Source organism: Scyliorhinus canicula, chromosome 3 (genome assembly GCF_902713615.1).
Source record: "Scyliorhinus canicula chromosome 3, sScyCan1.1, whole genome shotgun sequence".
Taxonomy (NCBI): Eukaryota; Metazoa; Chordata; class Chondrichthyes; order Carcharhiniformes; family Scyliorhinidae; genus Scyliorhinus; species Scyliorhinus canicula.
The window spans coordinates 237626251-237640890 of NC_052148.1; the positions used below are offsets into that span (position 1 = coordinate 237626251).

The following is a 14640-nucleotide window of genomic DNA, read 5'->3' on the forward strand; positions in this document are numbered from 1 at the left end:
CAAAAAATTGGAGGGGGATCCGAAGGGGAGGTAGAGAGCACAGAGTCTCACTCTATGCGGATGATCTGCTCCTCTATATCTCGGACCCACAAAGCAGCATGGACGGAATCATCGCGCTCCTGAAAGAGTTTGGAGCCTTCTCGGGCTACAAACTCAACATGAGCAAAAGTGAGATCTTCCCATTACACCCGCAAGGGGGGGGGGGGGGGGGGGGGGGGGGGGGCAGCACTAAAGGGGCTGCCGTTCAAACAAGCCCGACATAAATTCCGCTACCTGGGGATCCAAATAGCCCATGACTGGAAAGGGATCCACAAATGGAACCTCACCAGCCTGACGGAGGAAGTTAAAAAGGACCTGCAAAGATGGAACACACTCCCGCTCTCCCTCGCGGGGAGAGTTCAGACGATCAAAATGAACGTACTGCCCAGGTTCCTCTTCCTGTTTAGATCCATTCCGATCTACATCCCCAAGGCCTTTTTCAAAGCGCTGGACAAACTCATCATGGCGTTCGTATGGGGGGGTAAAAATGCTAGGATCCCAAAGAAGGTCTTACAAAAAACAAAAACCAGGGGAGGGTTAGCCCTCCCGAATCTACAATTCTACCACTGGGCAGCAACAGCCGAGCGAGTAAGGGGATGGATCCAGGAGCCAGAAGCTGAGTGGGTGCGTGCGGAGGAGGCCTCCTGCATGGGAACCTCCCTCCGGGCCCTCGCCACGGCAGCACTCCCATCCCCACCCAAAAAACACTCCAGCAGCCCAGTGGTGACAGCCACCCTCCAATCCTGGAACCAACTGCGGCAGCAACTTGGCCTGACCAAAATGTCGAACAGGGCTCCCATCTGCAACAACCATAGGTTCAAACCAGCACTGACCGACGCCACCTTCAAAAGGTGGAGGCAGGACGGGGGGACACTGACAGTCAGGGACCTATACACGGACGACAGGATCGCAACACTGGACGAACTGACAGAGAAATTTCAGCTAGCTGGGGGGAACGAGCTACGGTACCTGCAGCTCAAAAACTTCCTACGAAAGGAGACAAGGACGTACCCACAACCGCCACGACAGACACTACTGGAAGACCTACTGGACGCAAGTATCCTAGAGAAAGGGAACTGTAGTGACATGTATGACCGACTGGTAGATAGGGACGACACCGTACTGGACGCAACAAGGAGGAAATGGGAGGACGACCTGGGGATGGAGATCGGGTGGGGACTCTGGAGCGAAGCCCTGCATAGGGTCAACTCCACCTCCACGTGCGCAAGGCTCAGCCTGACGCAACTAAAAGTGGTACATAGAGCCCACTTAACAAGAACCCGTATGAGTAGGTTCTTCCCGGAGGTGGAAGACAGATGTGAACGGTGCCAAAGAGGCCCGGCCAACCACGCCCACATGTTCTGGTCCTGCCCCAGACTCGTGGAGTACTGGACAGCCTTCTTCGAGGTAATGTCCAAAGTGGTGGGAGTGAGGGTGGAGCCATGCCCGATAGTGGCGGTCTTCGGGGTTTCAGAACAGCCAGATCTATTCCTGGGGAGGAGGGCGGATGCCCTTGCCTTTGCCTCCCTGATCGCCCGCCGTAGAATCCTGTTTGGCTGGCGGTCAGCAGCACCGCCCAGAGCTGCGGACTGGCTGTCCGACCTCTCGGAATCTCTCCAAATGGAGAAAATCAAATTTGCCATCCGAGGGTCGGACGACGGCTTCCACAGAACGTGGGAGCCATTCATGCAACTGTTCCGGGACCTATTTGTGGCCAATGTACAAGAGGAAGAATAGTCGGGGGAAGGTAGCGGGAGGGGGGGGGGGGGGGCTACAGGTTCGTTACGGGGGTTCGATGGCTAGCTAAGGCCCAAACCAAGCTAAATAAACATGTTGAGGGGGGGGGGGGGGGCGCAGTTACTACTACGAAGATGCTTACCTGTAAATATGTATGTTAATTTTTGCGTGTTTGTTTTTGTTTGTTTTTTTTTTTTTCTCTCTCCTAACAATTTGTAATTTGTTCAATATAAAATACGAAAACTGAATAAAAAACATTTATAAAAAAAAAGATTAGTGTTGACCCATCGGCGCAGCCATGCTATCTACGTGCCCAAACGTAACGCCTTGATGCCTAAAGTGGATACAGAGCTGAATCATTTGGAGTGCTTTGTGCATAATACGCCACATGCAGTTCTCCGACTGGGCAGCCCCAGGCACACCTGTGATGAAGCCTGTTGGCTCTGTATGCCTTCGCAGCGACTATAAGATGATGGTGAATCGTGTCTCTCATTTGGATCATGACCTGTTCCCTGCAACGAGCACTTGTACACAAAGCTCAGTGGGGGTCACAAGTTAGACATGAGCCACACATATCTCCAGCTGGTTTTGGATCCCATTTCCCATTGATTTGTGATGATTAATACCCATCCGGGCTGTACGAATACCCAGTTGTCCTTTGATGTGTCCTTGGCTTGTGTGATTTTGCAGCGGGTAATGGAGAATTTTCCCCTTGTAGCAGTCTAACTAGACAATGTACTGATTACGGGGTCCTCCCACCGGGACCATCTACAAAACCTGGTCGGAGTTCTCCGGCCCTTCGAGGAGGGGGGCGTTCGCCTACACCAGGAGAAATGTGTACTCCATGTAGCGTCAGTGACTTATTGAGGATACTGCGAGGACCATCACGGCCTGCAGCCCATTGAGGACAGGGTATGTGCCATTCGGCAGGCCTCCATACCAGAACGGCTGATGGAGCTTCATTCTTTCCTGGGGCTCGTAAACTACTACGGGAAGTTCATCCCAAACCTGGGAACATTGCTGGACCCCCTCCATCGATTGTTGAAAAAGGGCCAGATAGGACAGCACGGTGGCGCAGTGGGTTATCCCTGCTGCCTCACGGCGCCGAGGTCCCAGGTTCGATCCCGGCTCTGGGTTACTGTCCATGTAGAGTTTGCTCATCCTCCCTGTGTTTGCGTGGGTTTTGCCCCACAACCCAAAGATGTGGTGGATTGGCCACGCTAAATTGCCCCTTAATTTTAAAAAATGAATTGGGTACTCTAAATTTATTTAAAAAAAGAAAAAAGAAAAAAAAAAGAAAAAGGGCCAGATGTCAGGGAATTTAGCCAAGACCTCCTCCGATCCGTGTGGGTACATGCAACAGACTTGCTGCCAGCCCTCGCCCACTTGATGGATGATGGATTGGAGCTTCCCATTGTGTTTGCCTCCAGGACACTCACCGACTCAGAATGGAACTATGTACAAATCGTGGAGGGTCTGGCCGTCGTTTTTAGGTGAAGAAATTTCACCATTAAATTTATGAACATGCATTCACAGTGTTCACGCACCACAAGCCTTTATTGAGTCTGTTTAAGGAGGGCTGGGCGATTTACCCCAGAGCATCCACTTGATTCCAAAGCTGTGTCCTGCTGCTGGCCTACCAGTACATCCTGGGACACTGTTCGGGGACTAAGATTCCCAGCGCAGGTACATTAGGCCACCGTTGCTTGCTCTGCGGACGAAGTCATCGCCCCCTTGCATTTTATGGACTCTTTGCTCACAACAGTATCCCACATTCAGGGTTGGACCTAGACGGACCAGCAGCTATCCTGTCAGGCGCATTATTTTATACGGGGCCCAACACCACGCTTTGCCAAATGACCCGAGGATCTATCCGACCAAAATCCAGAGCTGAGCGTCAAGGACGGTGTTATCCTGTGGGGAATATGAGTCGTGGTTCTGGAACGCGAGCATGGCCCACTCTTACAGGACCTCAACAATGGGCATGCAGGAGTTTCTAAAATGAAAATGTTGGCCCACAGTTACATCTGGTGGCCCAGAATAGATGCCAACATTGAGCTATTGGCCCAGTGTTGTTTGCCATGCCAGGAGCACCAGAAGCTGACACTGGTAGCACCCCTCCACCTATTGGAATTGCTGGGACGACCTTGGTCCCACCTCCACATTGACTTTGTGGGACCATTCCAGGGCTCCATGTTGGCACCCACGCCAAGTGGATGGAGCACATCAGATGCAAGCAACTGCCAGGAAAGCCATGGTTGAATGGCTGCGCCAGACATTTAGCACTCACGGCATACCCAAAGTGCCACTTTCAGATAACGGGATGGCTTTCACCAATGCTGAGTTTGCCTCATTTATGCACTCAAATGGGATTTGCCACATGTGCACCGTTCCATATCACACAACCTCAAATGGGTTCGCTGAGTGAGTGGTCCAAACATTCAAACAGAGAATGAGGAAGAAGACCTCAAGATCTTTGGAGACATGGTTGGCCCGGTTGCTTTTCTGCTATTGGACCGTGCCACATTCCACGACTGGGGTCGTGCCATCCATTGCTAATGGGACACCGCCTGCACACTCGGCTGAGCCTGGTACTCCCGGGCATTGGCAGTAAGGTCTGCCATGCACAGGACAGGTCCGAGGTGGACATGGGCCAGCGAACACCACTGCAAAGTATCTGCCCGGGCGATTCAGGACATGTCCGGAATATCGGCGACAGCATCACATGGATCCCGGACATGGTATTTTCACAGAACGGACCGGTCTTATACAAGGTGAGAACACAAGGCCGTGAAACGAACAGGCCCATGGACAACCTCCGCAGCCATGTCCCTGATCTGCCAGACCCACTTCTGGATACCCCAATTCTGCATATTCTACCTCCCTGGCTGCCGCCACTGCCCCAGGCCCCATCAGAAACCATAGAACTGGAGGACAAGGACCAGTCCGACACGAAAATTCAGCCACTGGCAGAGACCACCGAGCCGGTTCCTGAAGCCGTGCCGGCCGCATTGGCTTCACCCAGGCACGCCATGCGGAAATGCGATCACCTGTCCAGTATACGCTTCCAGACCCCATGCAGACAATGCCAGAGTGTCATCCCCGGGCAAAGAGGACAAGGGGGCCCTCATGCCAGTCTGCAGACACGGACGCCGCTCAGAACCTGGGGGGGGAGGAGTGTTACAACCCCCACAGAGGTCATGGGGTGTTGACCATTCACTACTCCATGACCTCTATAGAGTACAAACTTTCCCGGTAATGGGGCGAGGCTTTCCTTTTAACGAAGGAAGTCACAGAGTATAAAAGCCTGAGTGTGGGTCAGGTCAGGAGACTCTTTGGGGAGTTAATGTACGTATCAATAAATCTTTATTTTTGCATCCTATCCTTTATTCCATGTGATCACTCTGTGACGATTCTACAGATACCTTTCACTGGCAGGCATTTCATGCTTCTCCACCGAAATGAGGCCTGAGGCTCAAAATCTGGATAACCCTTGGCTTCAGCATTCAGGCGCATTCTAAAATAGATATGAGCCAATCTCTGGACTCAATTTGCCTTTAGCACATGCTTGTTCTAACTGGATTTATAGTCAGTCTGTGAATATATCAAACAGTCAATATTCATGTTTTAGTGCACCATTTTCCAGCAGTCTTTTAATAAAACTTCTTCCTGGCACACAAGCTAACTAATAATGAATGCACACCTACAAAGTGGAAATTTGCAAGGCTCTACTCCTAATAAGAATCCTCACACAATGAGATTATTGGTCAGAGATAGGGCTATAACAATATATAGTCAATTATGTTACTGCACTCCAATCCAGTGATGATCCACTCCGGCAGCAGAGTTAAATCAATTACCTCTACTGAGCAGGCTTTTCAATGTTTTAACTCAAAGGTTTCAATTACATCAACAAATTGGGGAGTTCTCAAATTGATCATTAGAAATCTAGTGTTACCATTTTACCCTGTGTTTGTTCTTTTTATTTCTGGGTGGGGGAGATGGGATGGCTATATACCGACTTACTATGGTTTGTTATTTTATTTCCCACCTTATTTTCATCCTTACAGAGACACCTGGCTGAAAATAATGGAACTCTTGATTGACAGCTCAGAGGTACAATCAAGAGTCCACTGAAGACATCTCATTTATTTTTCCTCCTCTATATTGACGGACAGGTAGGAAACTTCTCCCAGGGTCCACTAATAAGCGAACAAGACAAAGATGTGTGGTGTAGTTAAGTTGGAAGGGGCAAGACAAAATAGATCACATGAACACAAAGAAACATTAGAAATGTAGTTTATACTGTATATAATATTTTCAGATGTTCATACCATGTTCCAATCACAAATTTGTTGTACTGATTCATTAGGATGAAATCAGCAATCCATTTGAACTTTCTGTTTTCTTCCTGCACCTGAAATACCATAATAGATTTGACATCAGAAAATGTGCATGTTTCTCACAATATTTATTTATGACATATATTTAGATTTATTTTTAGTTGGGCTGTTTATTACTTCATTGGATTGATCGGCTTGTAAGTGACAAGAAAAACACAGAATAAAAAAAAGCGATAATAATCTCCTCTCCTCATTATCCTTCAACTGTGTTTAATTTTCCCTGCTATGGACTCTATCCAATTTATTTAATTGTTTCAGGGAAAATTGACCAAAACCTCAAGTTCATAATCCTAAAGTGATTTAGCATGCTTAAATTAATGTATCTCAGCTCAAGGAGACTTTGTGATTCTGCAGCAATAGATGGAACAGCTTTGTGAAGATTAGTTTTTTTGATTTCAGCAGAATATTAAACAAAAATAATTTACATGAAAAGCATGTGTCGGACAGAAGACTATTACCTCTGCTCAAGTAATATCTCCGAGTGACAGATTAGTAGTGCATTACTGATATCTTTATGCATAGGTTTGACCTGCCTATAGGGGAACTCATTCTACTTTTTTGTTTGTTGTGTACCCTATGCATTTGCAAAACAAAACAATGTGATTTTATTGAAAGAAAAGCTCATGAAGTCCAAAGATACAAATTAAAGTGTTTGTATCATCTTAGTGAGTACAGTATTACAAAATGATGTTGCCGTTATCCACCTCGAACCAGCTCCTCCACCCACTCCTCCTGTGAAAAGAACTGTGTTTCTGCAATTACTCACAAAGAGGGACCTGCTTTTCACAAGCATCAGGTCTGATGACCAGAAGGAAATCAGACCATCTTGCCCCATGAGCATGAAGTTATTGTCTGAAGTGGGACAGATGCGGAGGATTGATTCTCTGTGAGGAATTTCTTTGACGATGGCTGGAAGATGGAAAATAGCATCATAGGATTGCTGGTTAGGCTCATTCTTCTTTGAACACTCCAGCTTTGCGCCATTGTCGTATTCACCCTGTGCAGAACATACAAAAACTTAAATAAAAACTATTCTCTCATGATTTATGAACATGAAGTATCTAATATTATTCAATCTGACCTATTATTAACAGTCATGGAATGACAATACTCCATATGATATGAAATGAAATGAAATGAAAATCACTTATTGTCACAAGTAGGCTTCAATGAAGTTACTGTGAAAAGCCCCTAATCGCCACATTCCGGCACCTGTTCGGGGAGGCTGGTACGGGAATTGAACCGTGCTGCTGGACTGCCTTGGTCTGCTTTAAAAGCCAGTGATTTAGCCCAGTGTCCTAAACCAGCTCCTATTTGACCATCTATGCCTATACTTTTCCTAAAACCTTCAAGTCTATTTGTGATCATGTTTCTGCCCATCAAAGTCTTAGGCCAGATGACGTATATTTTCCTGGCTCATGTCTCTTTTTCTGTAATTATCACAATCAAGTGAGATTGTTTCCAGTGCTCAGTTACAACCTCTGTATTTCAAAAACTCTAATAGCATATCACCTGGGCCCTCTCAAAATTAAATATTATCAATTATTCACCTTAAACACCAATAGTGTTCATATGTAGCAGAGGAAATTTGACATTGAGACACAAAGAAATAATATGGAAAGTGAGCAAAAGCAAGATCAAAGAGATCTGTTTTAAGCCGGAACTTAAAGAAAGACACAGAGTAGAATTTTAGGGATTGAATTCCAATGTTTCGGGCTTGAGGAACTGAAGGTGAAACTGCCAATGGTGCAGCGATGAAAATAGTGGATGTGTAAGAGGCTAAAATTGATGCAGAGTAGAGATCTCAGGATGGGAAACTAATTGTGAAGGAATGTACAGAGATAGGGAGCAGAAATATCTTCCCAATTATTTTGCCTCTCGTGCCTTTTGAAGATGATGCTTCTGAAAACATTGTTTTCTCAAAGAATTTGACATCAATAGCTAAGTTACACTAGCTTCATTTAAATCATGAGAAAAATCATGATCATAAAATCAATCTTTGGTCTCACTTGCCAAAACAAAACTGTTAATGACAGCTATTTTGTTTTTCGTTACCTATTCATTTATCTAGTTTTAAATTTCCTCCCTTACCCCAAAAGTTTTGATTCTAACCACAATATCCTTTTAAGCAATCTTAAATCTTCCTCCCTTACCCCAAAAGTTTTGATTCTAACCACAATATCCTTTTAAGCAATCTTATCAAAATTTTCTGAAATCAGGTTACTTAATGCCAACCATAGCATCTCACAGATTGTGCTATTTTTGCGGAGAAATGCGCAGCTATTTGACTTTAGTGTACTTGTAAGGATCTTCCTGTTTAAACCCTGTTTTCCCTGTTTATTCCCTTTAGTTTCCGTTACTTTGGCTTCGATCATTTTTGTGCTTTTGGACAAAAATCCGCCTATACCTTTAAGATGGACTTCACCTTTAATTTTAAAAAAGGAATCCAGCAAGATGCACTGACATCAGTGATGATTCATCTTGATGGACTTGGCTGTCAGCCAATGAGCTGTTAACTTTGCCGGGGTCTCAGTTGATAGTCTATGCTGATTGGTGCTGACCATTCTGGAATGTTCTGCCAAGGACAGGAAGACTTCATCTGGTTTTAGTTTTGTTTTGAACAGAAACTGGAAGGTCAAAGCCCTGATTTGTCTCTCACCTGATGGATTCTTTCTGAAGGTCCAGGGTAAAGCTCTTTCTCTCTGCACAGCAAGATTGGGCTGCAAAAGAACTCAAGTCCAGCACCAGCTGCAATCAGGGTCCATTGTTTAAAGAACCCTCTTTAAAATCATGAGGGGAACTCAATTTTTCCTCAGTAAAGCTAGGGGACATTCTGGTGGAGTTGGCAACAAATAAGAATTACACAGGCCTGAGACGGATCTTCTGAGCGAAGGCCCAGGTGACTCCCCAGGGGAAATCCCACAGTCTGGAGATTCGGAGTAAATGTTTCAGCCAGAGGATCCTTGTTAGCAACTCAATTGATGGTTCTTAATCACTCTGTGTCCTGGAAAAACAGTCAGTTGAAAAAACAACTTCAACATCTGAAGCAAGGGCACTCAATTTCCATTGCGCATTAATCCTCTTTTCCTTTTCCTCTCCATCTGCATGTGCATGTCTTGTGTGTGTTTGGGGGGGGGGGGCGAATAGTAGATTGGTGGCCATTATTCTAGTGTGATTATTGCATGTCTTAACTCTATTGTTGTTATAAATAAGCAGTTGGTGTGTTTCACTTTCAAATTTGGTGCCTGTAAGTCATTGGAGCAATCTAATACCCCCCCCCCCCCCAACCGTCATACTCAAGGGATTTTGAAGTGCTCAGCTGGAAATTGACAACACTTAACTCCCTTTCAAGTGATTGATGTTTGTAAACATTATTAGAAAAGGCAGCACGGTGGTGCAGTGGTTAGCACTGCTGCCTCACGGCGCCGAGGATCCGGGTTCGATCCTGGCCATGTGGAGTTTGTAGATTATTCCCGTGTCAACCAAAAGATGTACATGGTAGGTGGATTGGCCACACTTAATTGCTCCTGAATTCGAAAAAAGGATTGGGTACTTTAAATTAAAAACAAATTGTGGTTAGAGCACTTCAGAGTTATTTAAATATGAAGGAAGGTGAATGAAGCAAGGCTGCAGGTGAGTAATGTCTGTGGGGAAGCTGTCAATCACAGCCCAGTGAGGGAAATGAATGAATGGCTTGTAGCTCAAGGATCTGAGGGGTTTAAACACAGGTCACTGCCTTCTCTTTCCAGAAATTGATACACTCTTCCTCTGTCTGAGCCAGCAGGTATATACCCAGATGAGTGTTACGATAGTAATTATTTTCACTGCCTCTGTCTAGGGGGAGGGGCTCCCTGACAAGTTTCTCTTTTCTAGGAGCTTCTTGAGAGGCTTCTCTTTTCTGGGGGTTTCCTGTGTCATGTGAGAGTACCTTTAAGAAATGGATGTTTAAGCAATGTACCTTTAAGAAATTAAGCAGCTCATATTACTGAAGTGATGTCAGAGGGGGGAGCTGAGCTGAGATCACTTCTGCTTTTTGGCAGTGTTTAGTTTCAGTTTTGAGGAAGAGTTTGGGTGTGTCTGTGTTTGCAATTAACTGGATCTGCGGTGATCTTTGCCAGAAAAGACTATCTCTGAATCATTTGGGTGATTTAAACTCATAATAGTAATGTCTTTAACCTGATGTGTTTCTGTTTAAAGGTGTTAAGTCTTTTGGAGGTTTGAAGGAACATTGAGGGGTTATTTAGTGTTGTATTATTTTCGGGGTTATCTTTGAAGTAAGGGGTGTTAAGGGATCCAATGTTTATTTAAAAAGGTTACGTTGAATTCATGGAATAAACATTGTTTTGTGTTTAAAAACCCACGTGTCCAGAATTGTAATACCACACCTGGAGACTAAACCGTGTTCTTCAAAGGCAACAATACATTAAAGGGAGAGGTTGGTTGAACTCCATGATACATTTTGGGGTTCTGAAAACGCCGCTCCCATAACAATTGGGGGCTCGAGGGGGATAAAAGTCTATCTATTGGATTGGCTTTTGTGAACTTCAAGACAGTGAAGGATTGTTGCTTTTCCGGTGTGGTTTTAGTTTAAGTGGGGAGAGAGTTGTGAACAATGGCTCTTTCAGAGGCTCAGAGATTTTTGGGGGTGGAGCATGTCACACGCAGTACTTTACGGACAGAGACGAAAAGCAGACTGTTAGGTTTGGCAAAACATTGCAGTTAACATTACCTGACAAAATGCGAAAAGGTGTGGTAATTATAGTGGTGGTTAAGCATTTAAAGTTGCCTGAGATAGAGTCTGACTCATTGGAAATGGCAAAAATTCAGTTGCAAATTAAACAAATGGAACATGAGAAAGAATTAAAGCGGCTTCAATACGAAAGAGAGAGAGAGAGATGAAAAAGAAAGAGAGAGAGAGAGAGAGAGAGAAAAGAAGAGAGAAGAAAGGAGAAAAGAAAGAATAACCCTAGCAGAACAAAAAGAAAAAGGGAGATACAGATCAGGGAAAAAGATAAAGAGAGGGAGTTTGAACTTCAGAAAATGTCCATGAAACATGAAAGTCAATTAAAATTGGCAGACATAAAGGGAAACGTACAGTTGGATGATAGTGATGAGGATAGTGAGAAAGATCGTCATAATCGAAGGCTTGGTGGGAATCTATTTAAATATGTCCAAGCATTGCGAAAATTTGACAAGAAGGAAGTGGAAGCCTTTTTCATTTCATTTGAGAAGGTAGCTAAACAAATGAAATGGCCACAGGACATGTGGGTGTTACTGATTCAAACAAAGCTGGCAGGTAGAGCTTGTGAAGTGTTTGCATCACTACCGGAGGAGGTATTTGGAACGTATGAGGAGGTGGAGAAATCCATCTTAAGTGCATATGAGATAGTGCCTGAAGTCTACAGACAAAGGTTTAGAAATTTAAGGAAAGAATTTGGTCAAACTACATGGAGTTTGAAAGGCTCAAACAGAGTAATTTTGATAGGTGGATAAGGGCTTTGAAAATAGACCAAACGTATGAAGCTCTCAGAGAAATTATACTTTCGGAGGAGTTTAAAAATTCAATTCCTGATGTAGTAAGAATTCATGTGGAAGAACAGAGGGTTAAAACTGCGAGATTAGCAGCAGAAATGGCAGATGATTATGAATTAGTTCATAAATCAAAGATTGGTTTCCGACATCAGTTTCAGCCTGCAAGGGATAGAAACTGGGGACATGAGAAATACTCAAGTGGTAAGGGTAAAGGTGATCTGATGGGAGACAATAAAGAGAGTGTTCCTCAGATTTTTTTTTAAATCCAGGAGGGTGGAAAAGAGATAAAAAGTGTCAAATGTTTTCACTGTAATAAACTAGGCCATGTAAAGGCACAGTGTTGGTGGTTGAAGAAAAGCACTGGGAAGGCTGATGTGGTAAAACAGGATAAGACATTGGTATTTGTTGGAGTGGTAAAGGAAAGCCCAAGGGAAGCGAAGGAGGTGCAAACGATTGTACAGCCTGTTCAATAAGTAATTGTTAAGAAGGTGCCAGATGTCTTTAAAGAATTTACTTGTGTGGGTAAAGTTTGCTCATGTGTATCAGGAGGAGCAGGTAAAGAAGTCACAATTTTAAGAGATATAGGGGCTAGTCAATCTTTAATGGTAAGAGATGAGGAATTATGTAGTTTGGGAAGAATGTTGGCAGAAAAGGTGGTGATATGTGGAATTCAGGGTGAGAGGAGTAGCGTTCCATTATATAAGGTAAGGTTGGAAAGTCCAGTGAAGAGTGGTGAAGTGGTAGTAGGAGTAATAGATAAACTATCTTGTCCAGGAATACAGTTTATCTTGGGTAATGATATAGCTGGATCACAGGTGGGAGTGATGCCTACTGTGGTTGATAAGCCAGTGGAAAATCAGACAACTGAAGGGTTGAAGGACGAATATCCTGGAATTTTTCTGGATTGTGTAGTAACCTGGTCACAAGTCACAGGTTAAGACAAGAGGAGAAATCAAAGAGTGAAGATGAAGTTGAAGTGCAATAATCAGAAACAATTTTTGATCAGATGGTTGAAAAAGAACAAGAACAGGTGGAGGATGAGGCGGATATTTTTAGTTCAGGAACATTGGCGGAGTTACAACAGAAAGATGTAGAAATAAAACGGATATATCAGAAAGCATATACGGAAGAGGAATCTGAGAGTATACCAGAGTGTTATTACTGTAAAAGTGATGTCTTGATGAGAAAATGGAGACCTGTACATATGCAGGCGGATGAAAAGTGGGCTGAAGTTCATCAAGTAGTATTGCTAGTATTGCTACGTTGGTGGGGTGGGGCAGTGTGAAAGCGCGGGCTTTTCTCTGGTTTCCCGCGCTGCGGGACGAGGGGGTGGAGCTGGTGGCGAGGGGCGTGGTTATTAGACCGGGTTTCCCGCGCTGAAGCGGTGCCAAGGAGCTGATGTAGGAGAGGAGGGGGGACCTCATATCGGGAGGAGTCGGAGTTAGAGCGGGAGCTGCCGGGGTCAGCAGACGTCAGCTGGCTCACGGGAGTACAGTGGAGGGAGAGTCCTAGCCTGGGGGGGGGGGGGGGGGGGGGAGATACGGGGTTGTTGCTGGATTGGCCAGGAAGGAGTTGGTGCGGGTCGGGGTGAGGTTCTATCGCCGTGGGAAACAGGCCGAATGGGTGCTTGCCAGGGGCGAGCAGTCGATGGGCTATGGCTAGTCGACGGGGGAGGGGGGCGGGGTGCCCCCTGATCCGACTGATTACGTGGAACGTGAGGGGGTTGAATGGGCCGGTTAAGCGGGCCCGGGTGTTTTCGCATCTGAAGGGGCTGAAGGCGGATGTGGCCATGCTCCAGGAGACCCACCTGAAGCTGGCGGACCAGGTCCGTCTGAGGAAGGGGTGGGTGGGGCAGGTTTTCCACTCAGGGCTCGACTCGAAGAACCGGGGGGTGGCGATCCTGGTGGGGAAGAGGGTGGTGTATGAAGCGTCTGACGTTGTGGCTGATAGTGGCGGCAGATATGTGATGGTGAGTGGTAAGCTGCAGGGGGAGAGGGTGGTGTTGGTTAATGTGTACGCTCCAAATTGGGATAATGCTGGTTTCATGAGGCGTATGTTAGGCCGCATTCCTGGCCTGGAGGTGGGGGGCTTGATCATGGGGGGGGGGGGGGGGGACTTCAGTACGGTGCTGGATCCCCTACTGGATCGTTCTAGTTCAAGGACAGGCAGGAGGCCAGCGGCGGCCAAGGTGTTGAGGGGGTTTATGGACCAGATGGGAGGAGTGGATCCCTGGAGGTTCGGGAGGCCGAGGGCTCGGGAGTACTCTTTTTTTCTCCCATGTGCACAGGGTTTATTCCCGCATTGATTTCCTTGTTTTGAGTAGGGGACTGGTCCCGAGGGTGGAGGAGGCCAAGTGTTCGGCTATTGCGATTTCGGACCATGCTCCGCATTGGGTGGATCTGGAGATGGGGAGGTGCGGGACCAGCGCCCGCTTTGGCGTCTGGACGTGGGGTTGTTGGCTGATGAGGAGTTGTGCAGGAGGGTTCGGGGATGTATCGAGAGGTACCTCGAGGTCAATGATACTGGGGTGGGGATGGTGTGGGAGGCTCTGAAGGCAGTGATTAAGGGGGAGCTGATCTCCATCCGAGCCCATAGGGAGAGGGGAAGAGGAGGGAGAGGGAGAGACTGGTGGAGGAGCTGTTGAGTGTGGATAGGAGGTACGCGGAGGCCCCGGAGGAGGGATTGCTGGGGGAGCGGCGTAGCTTGCAGGCCAAGTTTGATTTATTGACCACCAGAAAGGCGGAGACACAGTGGAGGAAGGCACAGGGAGCGGTCTATGAGTATGGAGAGAAGGCGAGCAGGATGCTGGCGCACCAGCTTCGTAAGTGGGACGCGGCTAGGGAGATTGGTGGAGTGAAGGATAGAGATGGGAATGTGGTGCGGCAGGGGGCAGAGGTCAATGAGGTCTTTAGGGACTTCTATAGGGAAC

General features: G+C 46.3%; 1 protein-coding gene across 1 annotated transcript in view; it reads right to left on the reverse strand.

Moving 5' to 3' along the window:
• The window catches only part of LOC119963375 (WD repeat-containing protein 49-like), a 138262-nt gene that overhangs the window by 102854 nt on the left and 20768 nt on the right, over positions 1-14640 (reverse strand). The window contains exons 3-4 of the mRNA XM_038792411.1: positions 6946-7176; positions 6111-6193 (exon numbers count right to left, since the gene is read on the reverse strand). Coding sequence (XP_038648339.1) covers positions 6111-6193; positions 6946-7176 — 314 coding nt within the window. The remainder of the gene's footprint in view (positions 1-6110; positions 6194-6945; positions 7177-14640) is intronic.